The sequence below is a fragment of the Genypterus blacodes genome, unplaced genomic scaffold (assembly GCF_046128005.1).
Source record: "Genypterus blacodes isolate CSIRO-AG114 ecotype Tasmania unplaced genomic scaffold, CSIRO-AGI_Gbla_v1 ptg000133l_1, whole genome shotgun sequence".
Taxonomy (NCBI): domain Eukaryota; kingdom Metazoa; phylum Chordata; class Actinopteri; order Ophidiiformes; family Ophidiidae; genus Genypterus; species Genypterus blacodes.
The window spans coordinates 7,075,411-7,093,797 of record NW_027466935.1 but is presented as its reverse complement, the minus strand read 5'-3'; the positions used below and the strand labels follow the sequence as shown (position 1 = coordinate 7,093,797).

The 18,387-nt window shown below is 42.7% G+C and overlaps 2 protein-coding genes across 2 annotated transcripts; both read right to left on the bottom strand.

Moving 5' to 3' along the window:
- Nucleotides 1-860: 860 nt before the first annotated feature.
- Nucleotides 861-2,148, bottom strand: purg (purine-rich element binding protein G). Its single transcript, XM_076164159.1, has one exon. It carries the CDS (start codon nt 2,146-2,148, stop codon nt 1,078-1,080), a length of 1,071 nt encoding a protein of 356 aa, XP_076020274.1. The 3' UTR covers nt 861-1,077.
- A 2,275-nt stretch (nt 2,149-4,423) lies between these two features.
- On the bottom strand, nt 4,424-16,082 carry il6st (interleukin 6 cytokine family signal transduce). The gene is made up of 16 exons (XM_076163784.1): nt 15,892-16,082; nt 15,549-15,629; nt 14,383-14,682; nt 12,711-12,858; nt 12,415-12,575; nt 11,823-11,977; nt 11,244-11,400; nt 10,705-10,787; nt 9,648-9,894; nt 8,474-8,653; nt 8,265-8,366; nt 7,487-7,639; nt 7,220-7,360; nt 6,934-7,030; nt 6,730-6,811; nt 4,424-6,059 (listed from the first exon to the last, which is right to left on the bottom strand). Exons 2-16 carry the CDS (start codon nt 15,619-15,621, stop codon nt 5,418-5,420), a joined length of 2,721 nt encoding a protein of 906 aa, XP_076019899.1. The 5' UTR covers nt 15,622-15,629; nt 15,892-16,082; the 3' UTR covers nt 4,424-5,417.
- Between the last annotated feature and the right edge of the window lie 2,305 nt (nt 16,083-18,387).

The window sequence follows — 18,387 nt, the reverse complement described above, 5'->3', positions numbered from 1 at the left end:
CTATACAGCCAATGATGACGATGCATTGCACATAAAACAAATCGCCACACTACATTAATTTCATCTCTCATCTTCTTCCTTGTGTCTTTGCCTTCCATAATGGATATGGCCTTGAGATGTCAAGCAATTGCCTTAAGAAGAAAACTTGTTCAAAAAAAGAAAGAAAAGAAGAAGTATTGAATTGATTGAATTGAATTTTTCACGTTTCCATCTTCCTTCCCCTTCTCAGCAGGACGAGCTGTGCAATGATGTCACAGGAATGGACGAGGAAACCTGCATCTTATGTTGCAGTGTCACTCATGCGGCTGTGTCGTAGCAGCAGCTTCTGCACAGCTACATTAACAGTATAGTGTATGTGTGTGTGTGAGTATGTGTGTGCATGTGTGAATGCTTCAAAATGCGCTCTTTTGAATATGAATGATAAAGTTTTATATCAGGTATCATGGTAAATCGATGTATTGGACCATAGTTTAAAGCCACAGCTGACCTTATCAGCTGTTTAGGGTTCCATTACCAGCAGGGGGCCCCACCAATGAGAACGTCATAACTGTCCTCTCAGACAATTTTGTCATAATTTAATCATTTATCACAGTAAAAACTATTTTCTGAGTTATTGTTATATTTCTGGACGTATCTTGCAAGTCAGAAGGAAAAATAGCTGAACTTGTGATTTTTTTCTTCAATATTAAGCACATTTCAATTAATTTCCTTTTTTAAAAATTGCTTTATAATGTGTGTTTGTTGTGTCACCATTGTCACGATTGTTAAAATGTTTTAAAAAATTTCTCTTTTGGGGGGGGGGGGGGGGGGGGGGCAATTTTTTGGGGGGGCCGGCCCTAAATTCGAGAGCACAAAAATTAAAAGAGTAAGATTTTCCCACTTAAACAAATCGAGGCCATAAGCTATGAATTACTTCTTGGCAAGTTCATATTTGAGTCAACCAGCCCTTGGCAGGTGAGTCACAATGCCCCCATTTCCTGTCAGCACGTTAATGAAGGACAGTATGTCTGCTTACTGTCACCTTTGACCTTTGATTTGGATTCACACACAGCATCTCACATCTCCAGCTGCCCAAGGTCAGTCCTCCTGCTCCTCGCTGTCCTGGCGAGCCTCTGTCCTCTTCTCTTTGTGACAGGTGAATATCCGCCGCATCTCTTCTTCGTACCGGATGAAATTCTCTCCGAATCTCGCCCAGGCTTTGAGGGGAACCGTGATGGTGTTTCTGTACGGCTGTCGCACTTCGCTAATTTTTAAAAACACGCCATACCGGTTAGAACCCACGTCAAAGTAAAACCTCTTGTTGTCCACCCGGAAAGATGCTGCCTCCGGAAGCTCGGGGTTCTCCTCCTGGTTCCTGGATCCAGATCGTCCGCGCTCGTCGTTCTCTTCGTCCCCGTAGTCTTCAATCAGCTGTGACAGCGCGTCTCTGAACTCGATGAGCCCCTGGGCAGGCAGCACGATGGTCTGCTCGATGCCCTGGCCGTAGTAGCCCATGGTGCCGTGTCCTTTACTGACAGTCTGCCTAATGCGCAGGAACCTTCCTCTCTGGTTCTCTTTCAGATCCAGGTAGTACTTTCGGTTGTCCCTCTCGATGAAGTCGCTCTTCAGGACGCGGTGGGCATGATCCTCGGATACCGCAGAGCCGGTGGGAGACAGAGCTGCGTGCTGCTGCTGCTGCTGCTGCTCCTGCGCTCTCCTGCGGGAGTCATGCGGGCGGCCCTGGCCGTTGCTGCTGTGCTCTGCCTCGGCTTGCAGCGGCGCCATGCCCCCCCTCAGCCCGATACGAGCGTAATAATCTATGAAGTCTCCCAAACAGTAGCGGAGAGCCGGAGCCATTGACATAGACAGAGTCAGCTTGCTCTTCCTGATGTTATCATGACGACCTCTCCCGATCCACACCTCGGCTATTTTAAGGAAGCGTCCCCGTACGCTCTGCTTGACATCCAGATAGAAGCGTTTCTTCTGGATGTCAACACGTTTGGAGGCTAGCTCTTGGATGTCATTGCCCTGCTGCTGCTGTTGTTGCTGCTGCTGTTGCTGTGAGCCCGTCTGGACATACTGCTGAGCATAAGTGGGTCTCGGCATAGAATCTGATGCAAGCTTACCCCTGCCTCTTTCCATCCCTCTGCAACATCCATCAGCCATCATGATTTATATTCCACAGCCACACAGCACAGGACAAAGCGATTCCCCCATCCCAATAGGCGACTAATAGATGGAAAAGTAAGATTATTCATGCAGCACCTGGCATGGAACAGCACAAGTTAGCAAGATGCCTCGAATGACCTGAAAATGGCAGCTTGGTTTTTTTTTTGAGTCATCAGCTGATCGAGTTTCTGTGTCCCGATTAAAGGTCAAGCTCGATTGTTGGCTGCTATATCCACCGCTAACTTGCACGACATTCTATCCATCACCTATTTGCCTCACAGACACCGCAAATTTTGCCACGGCAGCCAGAGAAGAAGGCAACCTGAAATGGGAGGAGGCGTCCAATACTATACGAACCCGATGAACCCATCCACCCCCCTCCCCCCCTCCCGTCCTGAGAATACCTCAGTTAAAGAGACACGTTAACTGTGGTGCCTGTGGGTTTCACACACACAGACACACAGCATCATGGCACTGCAATGTAAGCTCAGTCACTCACAGCTACTCTGAAAAAACACAACATGCTATTTGTTATTTTCTCACTGCAGTCGTCGATTTCATTCCAGTTTAGACAATCAGCTCATTTAAGTGCACTGTGTGTGTTTCCCTCTGCACTGCAACGGAGGCAAACATGTATGGAGCCTTGCTGGGTACCGAAAGAGGAAACCTGCATGGATGAGACTTAACTCACGACTTCCTTTACACGTTTTGCTTATTTTGTGCACACAAGATTGTTTATTTTAAGATGTTCCAATGAATTCCCTGGATTTATTAAATGGAACATTACCTAGATTTGTATCAATCTCTCCAAACGGTGCAGTTGGTTAATTTCACAGTCAGTGTCTTCTACAGTGTTTCCTTATTGTGTTCAACCTCAGAATCCCTTTGAAATGATGCTACAGTGCCCTCATATCTCTCATCTAACCCTAAATAAAGCCTCATAAACAGGCCTGTAGAAAACACGTGGCACTTACTTGTGTCTTGATTATAATATGAATAAGAGTTGAAGCGATTGTGCTGACAAATTAAACTAAACAAGGGAACGAATTATAAATCATGGGAAACGGATGAACTGTTTCCTGCGTAGGAATTATGAATTGGAATTTTTATATCCTCCCCATCTGCCCTGCCAAGCTCTATAAAAATGCAAGACATATCCTAGGAATTAATAGGATTCTCCGAAATTACACATCGCTATTAATCATACCAGGAGTCGACAAGGTGAAGAAGTACATGTAGTGTTAATCTGTCTAGCTCTTACATACGTGAACAGTTTGATTTGAGAATTACATCATCTAGGTCTGCACACACACTAGAACTTGATGCGTATCGAATTAGGGAGAAGGTTTCTTTAAAAATGTCATCATATTTAACATCACACTGAGATTGAAACCCTCTTAAATCAACATGGAATGAAGATCTACATTAGATTACTCAGCATACCTCCACATGCATTTACGTATTAAGTGGGCCGTTTATTCCCATTTTAATATATGTATGGATAGCTGCAATCATATTTATTCGGTTAATGTACACAGTTTATTGTTAATTTGATTTTAATTGCAGTATACATACAAAACCAACAGTATAGTGAGTGTGCGTGTGAGCAAATTGAATGTTAACACATGTGAATGAGCCTGATAGAAGCCGGTGTCATTCATGTAATAATCTACAATTCTCTTGTTGGTCTAAATACTGATGATCATATCTCATATTTTATAATTATCTTATAGTTAAAGAATGCGATGGATGCAGTTAATACAAAAAAACAAAACATGACAATAAAAAAAAAAATCATTCCTCCTTTTGGTGTATTATATCATAATGGTAAAGTAGTATTGACTTGTTTTTAATGGTTCGCTGTTTGGTGTTTGCTAGTTACCATAGCGACCATATGGTATCATAGTCACCATGGTAAACACTGACTATGGCATAGTTGTTTGAATGGCTTTGTAAAGTACACCTCTGTGCTGCTGGGTGCACCCCTGGGGCAGGAACTAGGCCCACTGTCACACCTACCTTGTTGGGTGTACACATCAACCAAACAAGGTGCGGTACATTTGAAGCTTCCCAAAAACTGCTCTCGAGTCACAATACTAGTTGAAACATTTATTGCATCATACATTTCTTTTCCTTATTATCTCCCCCCCCCTTTTTTTGAATTCTTTACAGGTCATGCAACACAGAGGAATCCCTACACTTTGCATGCACGTAGTGAAAATACTGGACGTCTTCCACACTGAAATTAGTGTTAAAACAAAAGGTAACGAAACACTCCTTTTCATTCTACATTCACTATCCCTGGACCGCACGAGGCCATCAGTCTGCAGCCTCATTTGTCAACATGAAATCAAAAGGAAAAAAAGGTTAAACCACAAACAAGCCTACAGTTGAACCAATGCAGCGCTTTCAGCATCGCCATGTCTGTGTGAACATCAGGATACACAACTCTCTGCAACTAGGGGGCGACAGCCAAACATGGCGACGAGGGATGCGGCTTGTCTCAATAAACAATAAACATAAAGTGAAGGACCGTATTTTTACAAAGGCATATTTTCATACATCATGTACATACTGTTGGGTTGCAAATCTTAAGGTCCACACTGCATTTCCTGCAAAGGCTTCAAAGTAAAAGCCTTCTAGCAGCGCCAACAACTTCGACAGACGAAAGGGCAGCGAAACATTACTTAATCAAAGAAAGTGACAGTCAGTATTGAAGTTGACGTCGTATGTTCATGTCAGCATGTCATGTGCAATGCTCAGTATGTAGGTATGTTAAAGCCAAAACATACTCTACATTTGCATAATACCTGGGTTATGAACTCCTATGTTATAACGATTTGGACCATACACACAAAGCAGAGAGGGCAGATTCATCCCGCTGCACACACACTAATGCCACATACACACATAATATACAGTAAGTGACACATTTAAAAAAAAAAAGAAATCTAATTTGGCCTTGCTAATCTCGAAGACTTCACATTCATGTTGTTACTCTTGGTATGTTTGTACACAGCACAATAATATTAATGTATGCACAATGGCTACTTAGTTCGCCCATTTAATTACAAGCTAGCAAAGCTGTGGCTACAAGCTCTGAATCCCGTTGCGCATTAAAAGCAAGTGTGTAAGCCTTTCAAAACGTTTGGTTAAGTGCAGAACAGATTTGAGTTGTCTTACCTGTTTTGGAATACGTGAAATGAATAGTTGACATTACAAAAAGGCACAAAAGGATTAACATCAATTGAAAAGTCCCTTCTCATTTCTCACTGCTGTCTGTAGCCGCCCAGCTGAGGCATGTAGCTGGAGATGGCGGCCTCTTGCAGCCAATGAAGCGACTGGTCCTCTGTGGGCGGAGTCTGCTGAGAGTCCTCTTCCAGGGGGCAGAAGCTCCCAGACTCTTGCCCCTTCTGCTCCACAATCTCCACCTGATCGAAGTCTGCGGAGTTGGGGCCGTCTTCGTTCCCCGCCGAGTCTCTGAAGCAGGGGTTTCGGGGGAAACGCTGAGACTGTCTGCTGCCTTCCTGCCCCGACGACTCCGGGTTCTCCTCAGAGTCCAGCAGGGGCTGTGTCGACTCGGAGCGGGAGAAGGTGGCCTGTTGGCGCTGGGGGGGCGGGCAGATCGGGGTCTGACCCTTGTAGCCGCTGGAGGCGACCACTGAGGAGTACTGAACCGTGCTGGCCGTGGTTTCACCAATGTCCCCGCCCTCGTCGCTGTCGGAGACACTCTGGCGAGGAGAGGACATGCAAGAGGAGCCTCCGATGCCGCTGCTGTGCTCCTCAGACAGGTATTTATCCTTCTTCAGAGGCGAGTTGGCTTTATCCTCCTCAAAGACAGACTTATCATCAAACACATCCACTTCAACCACACTAACACCAGCCGGGGTGTTTTCCTTAGGTGTGTGTGCCTGTGAAAGACAGCAAATGGAAGACAGAATAAGAGTCGCACCTCAGGCAAATAACACAGGAAAGTGCTTTCATATACCAGATGAAGAATCCTTTGGCACAAACATGCAAGTCAGTACCCACATTTGTCATATTAACGTCTTCTTGCTGAGGCTTGTCATTATTTACAGCACACACTGTTCACACTGACCTCTGTAAGCATCGGTACAACATGCTTCAATTGAATTCAGTTGATTCTCATTAACAGTTTAGGTCCCCTTGTTGTTAACATTATCTGGGATGCGTTGACATATGGAGCGGCCTTCACCCGTCTGTCTCACCGCTACTTCTGCCTGCTCTCATCTTCATTTCCTCACTTAGTTCATTTACATGCACTTTCAATTATACAGTGATTAAGTCAATACATCATCATCATGTGTACACCTTCATGTGACTGAAGTAGGCACCGGCTGGGGTTTACAGAGGAACAGATTTAGATTATGCAATTGTAAATACATTCATTCAGGCATGTAGACTTTGAAGAATGACCTCTCTGCATGCATTTGCTTGATGGTAGGAGCTATGGCCAGGAGAAATAGAAAAGGAGTTGTATAGCGAATTGTTGCCCATAAATCTTTATCACTGTCAAACATCAAACTGTTTGTTATAAATGATGACATTATTACTCCGTACCTTTGAGGGGTAATCGGGAGACCAAGCACCGATGCTGCTGTTTCCAGGGTTTGGGATCTGGGGCCAAAAGTTCTTCTTGATCCTGTAAATGATATCAGATGAATGATTCCTGCCACATATGAAGCATCACCTCAGAAAGCACAGATGAGGATGTAACACCTGCGTATCCTGAGACTGACAATCATTCAGATTAATGTCACTTACGAATCTCGTTTGCAGATGCAGAGAATCACAGCCAGCAGGACGATAAACAGGAAACCGAAGCAAACTCCCACCACGTTGGCTTCGATCTCTCCAGGCGCTGAAGGCAAAAACACAAATGACATTTCAGGAGCTTTCAGGACGTACCTGTCTGAATCCCGTCTCAGCTTAACACAAAATGTCATTGCCCTGAACTCTAGGCGATGTCTGAAGCTGCAGCTGACTCACATGCATTTTTGATCAGGGGATACAGCCCCGGATTGACTTTAATACAAAGCGGCTCACTCACCGTATTTCAGCGTGCTGAAGGTGTGGTTGTTGCCACTGGCTGAGCCTTTGACCGTTGAGGCCCTGATCCACGTGTCATACTTGGTGTCGCTAGACAACGACTTCAGGAGGTACGATGAGGTGTTAGCCGGCACTGTTATGGCTGGAAATCACACAAAGACAGAAACCGTCTGTTAAGATGAGCTTTCCTCAAACTCGCAGGACAATGACTGATGCAATCCAACACACAAAAGGTGAAAACATATTGAGGACATGTGATGGTACGTACGATGCAAGTGCAAGTCGCCCCCACTTGAAATGAATATGGTGTAGTTTTTGATGAAGCCTCTTCGTTTGTCCTGGGGAATCTCCTCCCACACCAGCAGAGCCTCGTTGCGCCCTGGTTTCCCATCTACTCTCACAGAGGGGCCTTCCAATGGGGCTGCAGGATTATTGAAAGTAGACATTGATCAGGACACATCTTGCTTTAGGGGCACTGCAACACATTTTCTTCCCTCTGAGAGAGACGCGATTACAGGACGACCAATCAGCCTTTGTAACTATCCAAAAGACGTGCAAACAGTTTGAAGATCACATGGAGAGCTCACCAAATATCTGGTGTGCATGAGCCAGTGAGGCTAATTCAGAAAGGAATCACAGTCACATCATAACACTTTGCTAAGTATATCATTTCAGTCATTTCAGCTCATTCATAAAGCCTTGTGTTAAATAGAGCACCGGGGTAACATTACCAAAACCTTCCTTCAAGGGTTGTGCTGGATGAAAGCCATGCTTATGAGCTGTTGCTCTTTCAGGTAATAAACAAAAATGGAGGAATAGTGGAAAAACAAGGTTGGTGTGAGGCAATTTCTCCTCAAGTACTCACTAAATGTGGCTTTATGAATGAAACACAGACCAATCCTTTCCTCATCATCACAGCTTTACATTCAGCCAGACATCTCAGAATCTGACGTGCATCAAACTCGGCATAATACAGTCTGACACAGATACAGAGATACACATCTTAAACGCTGTAGCAGATCAGTGTGATCACAGTCACGTCTTACCTCCTTCTTCCAGAAAGGCTTTTACAGTAGCTGGCTTCCCAATTCTTCCAGAGTATATTGGGTATACAGATATGTTGTAGCACTTATACCTCTCAAGGTTGCCTAGTTTGGAAACAGAGTATTACAAGAATGTTTGCATTAAACTTGGATGAATAAACCAATTACTTTGAATCTGTGTTTTCTGTTATCATCTTGAAGTTTTAACTTACCTTTAATAGCAGAGTGTGTGACATTCCCATGTTCCCTCTGCCAGTCCATCTGCACGGCACTGGCCCACTCCACCACATACTCTGTTGCACTTGTTCGTGCTGGGATGTTGGGGGGTCTCCATGACAGCTGCAGTTGCCCACTCTGGGTCCACACCGTCAGGTTTTCCACTGGAGGAAACTCTGTGACACAAACAAATAATTAGATGTCATGCTTGTGTGTTCAGAATTCACATTACTGAAGGAATTCCCACTTGAATTCTTCACTGGGGTTTCTACACAAAGACACTACAGAGTCTGACTCATATATAGCCTTGCAGAAAATAATGTTCCGTATATTCACTAAATTATTCATAAATCTCATTCATTTAGAGTTACCTCGCTAAAAACCTTCAATGTAAAAAACACTGTATTCTCAAATTCCAAAAGGCGAAGATTTGACTTTAATAGTTGGGCTCCGTCGTGCAAAAAACACATATCTACATCTATCCATAATTTATCAGTCCCTCCAGCTTTTCACAATTCTGTCATCGCAGAGTTTTATGCAAATTCAACAACACGCTACAATTTCTGCTGTGATGCTGCATGCTTTTCCCATTTCACCAAAACCGTGTGAGTGGAAGCTGAGAGACTCATTCCTCACGGAGCAGACTGGCACATTCGCGGCTGCTCCTTAAGTGCATTCAGTGATTGAAGTCACCCCCACAGCACCTTCGCCAGACTCTGGGCATTAAAATCTAATGGTGCAATGTTTAAATCTGTCTGGCTTTCGTAAACATCGCCATGCCGACAGAGCTCGTCAGATTTGTTTGTCTGAACTAGCTCACATTAACGTTAGATGATGATTTGAATGTTAATTACGTGTCAGAATGTGTAATGCTGATTGACAAGAAAATTGTTGTTCCATAGATATTATTTGTGTTTGTTTGCCATTTAGACGTATTTAAACTTTAATTAATGGATCCAAATAAAAATAGTAAAAGCTGTAAATAATGGAAAAAGTAAAATTTGCAACAAAATTCAGGATCACAACGGAATTATGAAATCCTGGAGGGACTGAGTGATAGATAAGAACCTGTGACCATGAGAGCAAACTGCAATACAACATGTCACCCAATGGTAGCTTGTAGTAATATGTTCATCACGTCTTTTAGATTCTGGCTCAGTGGTCACCTACCGTCTGATCTTCTTGGGATCATTAACAAAGCCTTGGGGGACGCCCCCTCGGAATTGTAGGCGATGACTTCGACCCTAACAGCTTCCTTGTCAGGCAGGTTGATCTGTTTGAGGCTTGTGATCTTCTTATGACCCATGTCGTCATCCGTCTCCAAGCTGTTGACGGAGACATTCTCGTGCACTTCTCTCCCGCTCCACTGAATCTCGACATGAAACTGCGTTATCTTTCCATTGGAGAGCACAGGATCCTGAAAGGGCAGAGTCACTTTAAGAATTGAAATTGACGATGCACACGTGATCTAACTGCTTGTTCTTCTAGTAGCAGCATGAACATAGTAGTAGTTGTGGCAGCTCAGGTGTGTCCTGAAGAATAACCACATAGATATGAGCAAATACATGACTGAATGTAGTCATGGTAAGTGATGCCAGTTGAACAGGTGGCCTAAGAGATCTTCTAAGCTAAGACTACACAACTAAAACAATCCCAAATTCTTCAAACTTTGCTGCTCTAATGACACAATCATCTTTGTAATCTTATCTAGAAGAAGAAATTATCAACATCTGAAACCATGCCTGTCTGGGAGGCTCTGAGAGCAGGACTTAACAACTTAAAGTGTTGCTTACAGACACAACAAGTGATTTGACTTCTACCTTGACGGAAAACACGCATTAATTAAAATGCTGGTGCGTTCTCAAAGTACTCTAAAATACTTTGCATTTTGAGATATATGAGGAACAGTCTTCTAAAGAAAAAGTGGTTCCACTTAGATGAGACCTTCACTGGCCTCCATAAATGTAAAATGATTTGTTTTGATTGACTTTGACCCGATCCTCAACAGTGCTGGAGAAAACATATTTTGACTTTCACTCAAATATTGTACTTTCACTAACAGGACACTGCATCCCTACAGTTGGGGTCACACAGAGCAGCAATCTGGGCTGAGCCTGACATTAAATTCTGAGCCAATGTGTATCCTGCAAATGATGTCGGAATCCGTGCCACGCAGATTGAAATGTCAAGCTCTATTGTGTGTGTGTGTGTGTATCAGGGAATTTACCTTGGAAATAAGTTCCATTTGAGGTTTGTTATTGCCGTCAGCTGCAGTGATGATTCTCCATAAATCCGGTTTAGTTCCTGGCTCTAAGCAAGGGAGAAGAACAAATGCTTTTAAGTTTTAAGTAAGAATTCACCGTCACCACATCATATGAGGGGGGAAAAATAAACATCTTGAATATGGAAAGTCTTTGCTACAAGTGTGGGACTCAGACACAGACATTACATAGAAATGTCTTATACTCTGTAGTGGACAGCTTGTGTGTTCTCCTGAGTAACACACAATGACACAAAATGTGCCAGGTAATTGGCAACAATGCATACGTATTTAGATCTCAACTGAGTGCCAGACGCAGACATATTGCCCACATTATTCCAAGAAGGGACTCCAAGTAAGACGACCTGTCTATGTTTATATGCACACCATACTGCAATGATCTGTCTTTAAATGGTGAAGGGACTGTACTTGTACAGCTTATATAGTTTTCTCCAACATTCTTTACAAAGACCTCATACTGACTCATTCATACACTGAATACTTACTGTCCTCTGGTGTTCTGACTGTAGCGTTGACACTCCAGTCACTCCAGTGGCCCCTCTCAATGTGTTTGCAGCGCAGCTGAGAGACATAGAGGGTGTCTGGATGAAGGTATTGGATTCTGAAGGACTGTATGTCCTTAGAGGTATCCACAAGCGGAACCTGAAGGAGACATAATACACATATAAATAATACTGCATCACAACACCTCAAATTAGGGATTAGGCCTTACACAGTCCTACAATTACTTATAAATCTCAGTTATATCTCAATATTTTATGTAGTCTTCATGTGACATTTAGAAAAGTAAATTAAGTAGTTTTTGCATTAAATCCCCTCACTGTTTGGCTAGTGATACTTCTTTGCCTATGTTAATTTAGGATAAATAGTATTACTGATAAAACAGTGATTACAGTGATGGCTGCATTCCATTAATTGTCAGGGTACTGGGATTGTACACGCTTAGCTCACTGACACCACACCTACAGGATATAAAGTCATTCTCAGGAGGATTTCCTGCTACTACAACTCCAAAAGTCAACTGTGGGGAATTGTATGAGCTGTTAAGTAAAACATATACTTACATCAATCCACGTCTGTGATCCACGGGCGCAGTATCTGATTTGATATATTAATTCCACATATTCTTTGGCAATAGGACGGCCCCAGTTTATCAGAAGGGAGGTGGGAAAAAGCTTTTCTGAAATGACTTTCACATTTTTTGGAGGGTTTGTTTTCACTGTAACAAAAAGGCAGAACAGACATAAACACTCATCATTACTGCAAAAACACACAGCACTTTCAATGCAGCTGTGACACAGTACATTTTTTAAAAACTAGATAACTACAAGTAGACAAAGGCCCATTTGCAGCTTGCACCAGAACGTGATCTCTATGGGCCTGATTGAGTTTTCGCCTAAAATGGGGCATGTAAGTGGGACTGCTTAAGTCAAACCATCTGCAGGGAAAGTTATTCATGTTCACAGTTGAGATGCAAGGCTCAACACTATCTGGATTATGTCTGGACATTCTGATGATGGGACAGACATTGCATGAGAAATCATCCTTGTAATCTGGATATTACATATAATGTCCATAAAATTTGAAGTTAACGCCTTCTTTCCAACATGGCACTAACAGATCACATGTACTTGTTGTGGCGCTGCATTAACTTACCAAACCAGTTCGCGTCTTCTATCAAATGATCCGATTCAACCGTTCCCAGCTCGTTCTCTGCCTTTACCCAAATATCCAAGTCCATGTGATGGGGAAAGATTTCCAGCACTACAAGGCCAGTGTTGTTCCGTTTCGTCGTCTCAGTAACGGTGTCACTCGCGCTGTTGAGGAAAGAATAACATAACTTAGCACATTGTCGAGGCCATAGTGTGTTTAGTTTCAATATTTTTCAAAACTGCCTTAGTAATAAAACCCACACAAAAATGTTACATTGTAAAGTGTGGCGGTACACTCACAGCTTCTTTTTGACACTCAGTGTGTATTTTGTCGGCAACTCTTTGCTTTCGAGTGTTCCAGGTTCCCATTTGCAGCTGATGTTTGGAGAGATGAGCGGCCCCTTCTGGGTTGCCGTACAGGACAGGTTTTCTGGCTTTTGGGGCCGATCTGTCACCAAGGGCAAACATCAACACACATTAACTATACAGGACAGGAATCACAAAACATTGAAGTTACAGAAGAAGTACTGTGTTTATTGCATGTGGCAAGTTTAAGGGTCCAATGTTTTGTTTTAGTTAAACATCTACCATTTCCCTGTCTTTACGCCTCTTTCCTCATGTTTTTGCTCATTATAATTTAGCAGAAAAAAGTTTTGTTATAGTTATCAGATTACTTAATCCCTAATTTCTTTAAGATTGAACTCTTGGAGAAGCTCAGAGGCACCGCCATGAAGAAGCAGGAAAAGATGGGGAAACTCATGTACGGCTACGGAGCTGAAAGACTTGGAGCGGTAGAAAGGAGGAGAAAGACATCGACCATCCTCAAATAATCCAGGAGGAAGAAGGAAATCAAGCACCAAGTCAGAGAGAGAGAGAGAGTGCTGCTGAAGAAGCAAAAAAGGAAGGTCACAGTGAAGGAAGGCAGTGTTCCAAACAGGCTGTAAAAATGCACCACACGTCCTGCGTTTCCTCTAAAGGCTCATGAAAGTGGGATGGCATGAGCAGGAGCTAGCTCCTTTTTGGCAGAGGGCAGGAGGCATCCTGATGCCAAAAGAAAGTGACTCATCTAAAATTGGCCAATACTAACAGATCAGTCTCGATAAAGTTGAGAGAATTTCTTTTTCTTGAGTGCGGTGGCTCACAGGCTGTCAGGATTCCTGGAAAGAAACCATATCAATCCAAAAAGAAGGGATCCCAGGCTTCCCCTACTGTCTGGAACATGCCAGTATCATCTGGCATCTGGTCCAGGCGGCAAAAACAGAGAGAGAAAAGAGCTCCATGTTGTATCTCTGGACCTCCCAAATGCATTTCCCAGTCCCTTACTAACTCCTCTGGAAAATTGTTGTTCCAAATAATATCCATAGATAAAATAATATCTATGGAACAACAATTTTTGACTTCTTCAGGGTGCAAGTGGCCCTCACAAGTATTACCAAGTCTTAGCTCAAGGACGCGCAGCAAGAGGAGGCTACACAGCAGCTTCGCAACATCTGGAAATGAAAATGCTGGCAAATCTCCCTATGTGGGGCAAGTTCAGCAGGGGACGAATGGCTGGGCCTTGGAAGCATCAAGTTGTGCAAAGGCCGTGGCCCAGGAAAGGCAGAGGAAATGGATGAGATGGGAGGGAGAAGAGAAGATAACCCAGAGGAAGCTAAGTTTTTCTCGATACTGTGAAGCAGGATAATGGATGGACTACACTACATACCCTTTGGTACAGTCAACTTAATTTTAAATTTAGTGGAGAATTTCTGTTTTTACACTGATAAACACTGCTGAATTGTTTTTGGGAAATGGTGCATAAAATGTTTGATATTGGCACAAATTAGTGTTTGTGGACTGAATATGTTATTTACTGTAGGCATCATATAGTTCAATTAAAGTCCTGAAATTAGTGGATACAGAACAGAAAAGAGCAAGAACAGTCGACAAATATACAGGAATTTAGGTGGGGAAATGTCTGAGAAGAACTTACAGCCTTTCCTCATGCGGATCCCGTGCATGAATTTGCCCGGATAAATGGTTACGAAGGGCGAGGACGGTTTCTTGCATTTACAGATCAACCACTCTGGGGTTGTACTGGTGATGCTGATGGTGACACTCAGAGCCGAGTCGTTGATCCTGGTGTATTGTTCTTTGGGCACAGACATGTTGTCCCAGTAGAGATCGTCTGCTGTAGCTTCACTCGTGTTGATGAGGACGCATGTAGCAGTGAAGTTTGTCCCGATTTCCAGCATGGCATCTTGCGGCGTAGTCACCACGAATCTCTCATACCCTAGAGTCCAGCAAAACAAAAGAAAAAAGAAGAAAGTCACACACAAATTCTGCCGACTTGACCTCGCTCATAACAAAAGTGGAATTTGGTTTTCAGAGATGCTGCAAAGATGTAGGTTCAGTTACTTATTATAAATATTATAGTTATTACTGGACTACACACGTTCATAAAATATATTATAGGGTTGATTTTCTTCAGTCCACAGTCCAGTCTTGCTGTACTTCCTCCTATATGTCTCTCCTAAACTCCTCTCTTCCAACCAAGACCTCAGAGTCAAACGGAAATCCTGTTGTGCTCAATACTTTGGTACCAATTTATAATATTATGGTTTCCTCTACATGTGACCATTACCTATTATCATTCCTTCCTTTTCTTATCTATGTTTAAAATAAATCTGAAATCTATTACCACATGTGAAACAAAACAAACCAAAAATCTATTGAAAAAGTTCAAACTGACAATTTCAGAAAATGGCATCCTCCAATCTTTAATCCACATTTCACAGAATTGACACTGTTGGAACACAACTGTTGCAATGAAACATGTCATTTTAAACAACAAATAAAATAGAAAAATGACTTCCTTTAGAAAATGCTGAAGTAAACCTAAAAGGGGCATTTCATCAATTTAAGAGCTGATTATCTGAACATTTCCCTGAAGCCTGTTCTTTGATCTAACTTCCTTTACTCACTTCTTCATTTTCTTTGCCTCTGCACTACAGTATATATATATATATATATATATATATATATATATATATATAAAGATAGTATAGTCTTTAGCATTATTAACAGAAGGTCCATTGACCTGCAGTAATGACAGTAAATTGAGTGATATGAAGTATAAACAGAGCAGTGTATACTGACCCCCGGCAGCACGCAGAGCGGAGGTGAGCCATGTTAACAGCAGCAGCTGAAGGAACGCTCTCCCTCGCACCATGATGATGCCTGGAAATACGATAACATAAAAGTGTCTTCGTGTAAATTTAAACAGCAATGTCAACGTTTCACAAACCTAGCGTTAGGGTGGTTAATATGTGTTAAATTAAACAAAGTGCTAATCAGTTGTCTCAAAAAGCACAGTCGGTAAATTGGCTTATAGCTGGCAATATGACTTATCAGACAATTGCGAATTAATTAGAGCGCCGTTAGCCCGGATGCTAAGGTAACGCCATATTGTCGCTTGCGAACAAACGTGCTGTCCACTTACCAAACTGAAGGAAATGTGTTTGTACTGCCTGTGCTAGATCAATAACATCTTTACTGGGTGGCTTAAGCACCACAAAAGCCACAACTACCTAAATAATCTTTATCGTTCCCTCCTGTCTTGCTCTATCTGCTCTACAACCTGACTTCCCGTCTGTTACGCAATCTGTCGCAATACTTTGCTGCGTCGGTTTCACACGATATGACACGAAAGAGATCGGCTGGGGCTCGTTGTAGTGATAGTGTTGCTCTGGCACTAGTATTATACAGATCTGCGGAAATTGCACTACACAAGCTACTCCTTCGTGATTCGTTGGAAAAACTATCTGTCAAACATTTGGGACCAATCCGGATGTTCTCTTTCAGGGGCGTTTTCTTATCGGTAGTGCACGGCTGTTTTCCAGTATGTCTCCGCCCCTCTTGTTTTGGTGCCTATTTCCGGGCAACGACATTGCCAGACGAAAATGTGACGCACATGGGTTTCCTTAGAAAAATGCCTTTAACTGAAGCGTTGACATTATATGGGTCAAGAAGGAAGGTGAAAACGGCTGCAAGTTAAGCATAGCGCCACCACCACACACTTACACCACAGAGTAAATGAAGGAACTGTGCATGAACTGCACTTGTACAAATGGCAGTTAAGTCTCTCTTGACCAAATGCCTTTTACCATTTTACTTCAGAATCAGAGGTATGTAAGCAATGATTGTTCACAAATGCAGTGCAGTTAAAAAAAAAAAGTTCAGCCACCAAACTATCATATCAGGTGTACAGTCTTTCAAATTAAGTCACTGGTCAGAAATTCACAGATTTTGAGAAAAAATAAATATATACCTGTATTTTTTATTCACTGATAAATTCAAATATTAATATTCATGGAGCCAAAGAGGCACCGATGCCTCCTGTAATACAGAATCTTGACAGGCCCAAAGGAAGGCAAGCTGTCTACACAGACACATTGTTGCTACCCTGGACCTGAGAGATGCTTGCTTTCCCTGTCTGGAATGAATGTTAAGAGGGCACTTCCTCATGTTGGCTCCCAGAGCAGGATACACTGTGTTTTGTGTCCTTCCATGTACTTACCCCCTCTAACCTTCACTCGGTGCATGGATCACACACCCATGAGAAAAGGTCTTAAGGGTTTTCGACTCCAGGACATTTGGCTCATATCTGACTTCAGCTTAGAGAGAGAGAGTGCTGCCATGCCTGAATCTGGACAGAGCAAAGTCAAAACCCTCTCAGGTCGGAAGGTTTCTGCACGTGGGACTGAACGATAGAACCTCCACATGCCACTGCCTCTACTAATGGCAACAAAGTACCAGGTTGTGTGATGCAGAAGGCTGGGGAGTCATACACAAAGATCATGGCATCAAGACAGACAGACATAACCTGCCTGTCCATCTTTCAAAAGATCGATTGGCTGTCTAATTGTATTTGGAGTTTGACTTTTATTCTGGCAGGTCGTTGTGCGCACTGCAGTTGTTTTATGTAAACATAAGCAGATTTTGGACCTGCTTTTGTTGCTGCTAGAGTTATCTCTCCCCAATGGAGCAATCAGAGCACGTTTAAGTTGGTGAGCATGTGTAAGTTTGTGTAGCTGGATCAAAATTGTGTTTGGGGAAATCCTAAGACTACATTCTGATAATAGTGTAATGACTCAGCTGCACACTTTTATCTGTGTGGCTTGCGCATTGACAGCTGTAAGATGCTTCACTCAAGGGTAGAGTTTTGGTGTGAGTTGTGTGCGAGCTTGGCAGAAAATCATTCATTTTGAAATACAATCTTGCTCATTTATTTCCTCACCCTTCTGTTAAGCTTTTCTTTTGATTCCTGATTTTGTAACACTCCTACTCTTCTTCCGTTACTACCCAAAATTGCTCAAATCTAACCTTACAGCTGGTGTCAGAGTCAGATTTCCCAAATCTACCACCATTTGTTCACAAAATGTACCTTGTAAGCACATACTTAAGCACATACTTATGAGTCAACATTCCCAGCAATGAACCCTATAAAGAGGACATGCTGACATAAACATTCTGAATGACTCATGAGGATTGCGACTACAACGACAAAGACAGAAAGGTAGCATGTTTGATTATCATGCATAGACTCTACACACAAGTGGATCCTATCACACACTACACCTGTCATCAGTCATGATCTGGAACGCCTGTGGATCATAATGTGCAATTCCATGTGAGACCTTGATTGCTGTGTTAATCTCAAGTCTTAAGCCGTGTTGATATTAGTAGTTAGTAGTGTGTTGTTTTCAGTGTCAGCTTGCAGTTAGACGTGACATTTGATCATGAAAAGACCATCCAGCTCTAACATCCCATCATCATCATAATCATCATCATCACAACAACTGTGTCCGTCCAGTGCAGCTCCCTTTGAAGAACATACACACTCACCCTTATTTGTCAGTTTCAAGTGCGTTGGCAAGTCTACCTCAAAATCAAAGTTGTCTCACTTCAGAGGGTGCCTACCAGCTACCCAGTATGG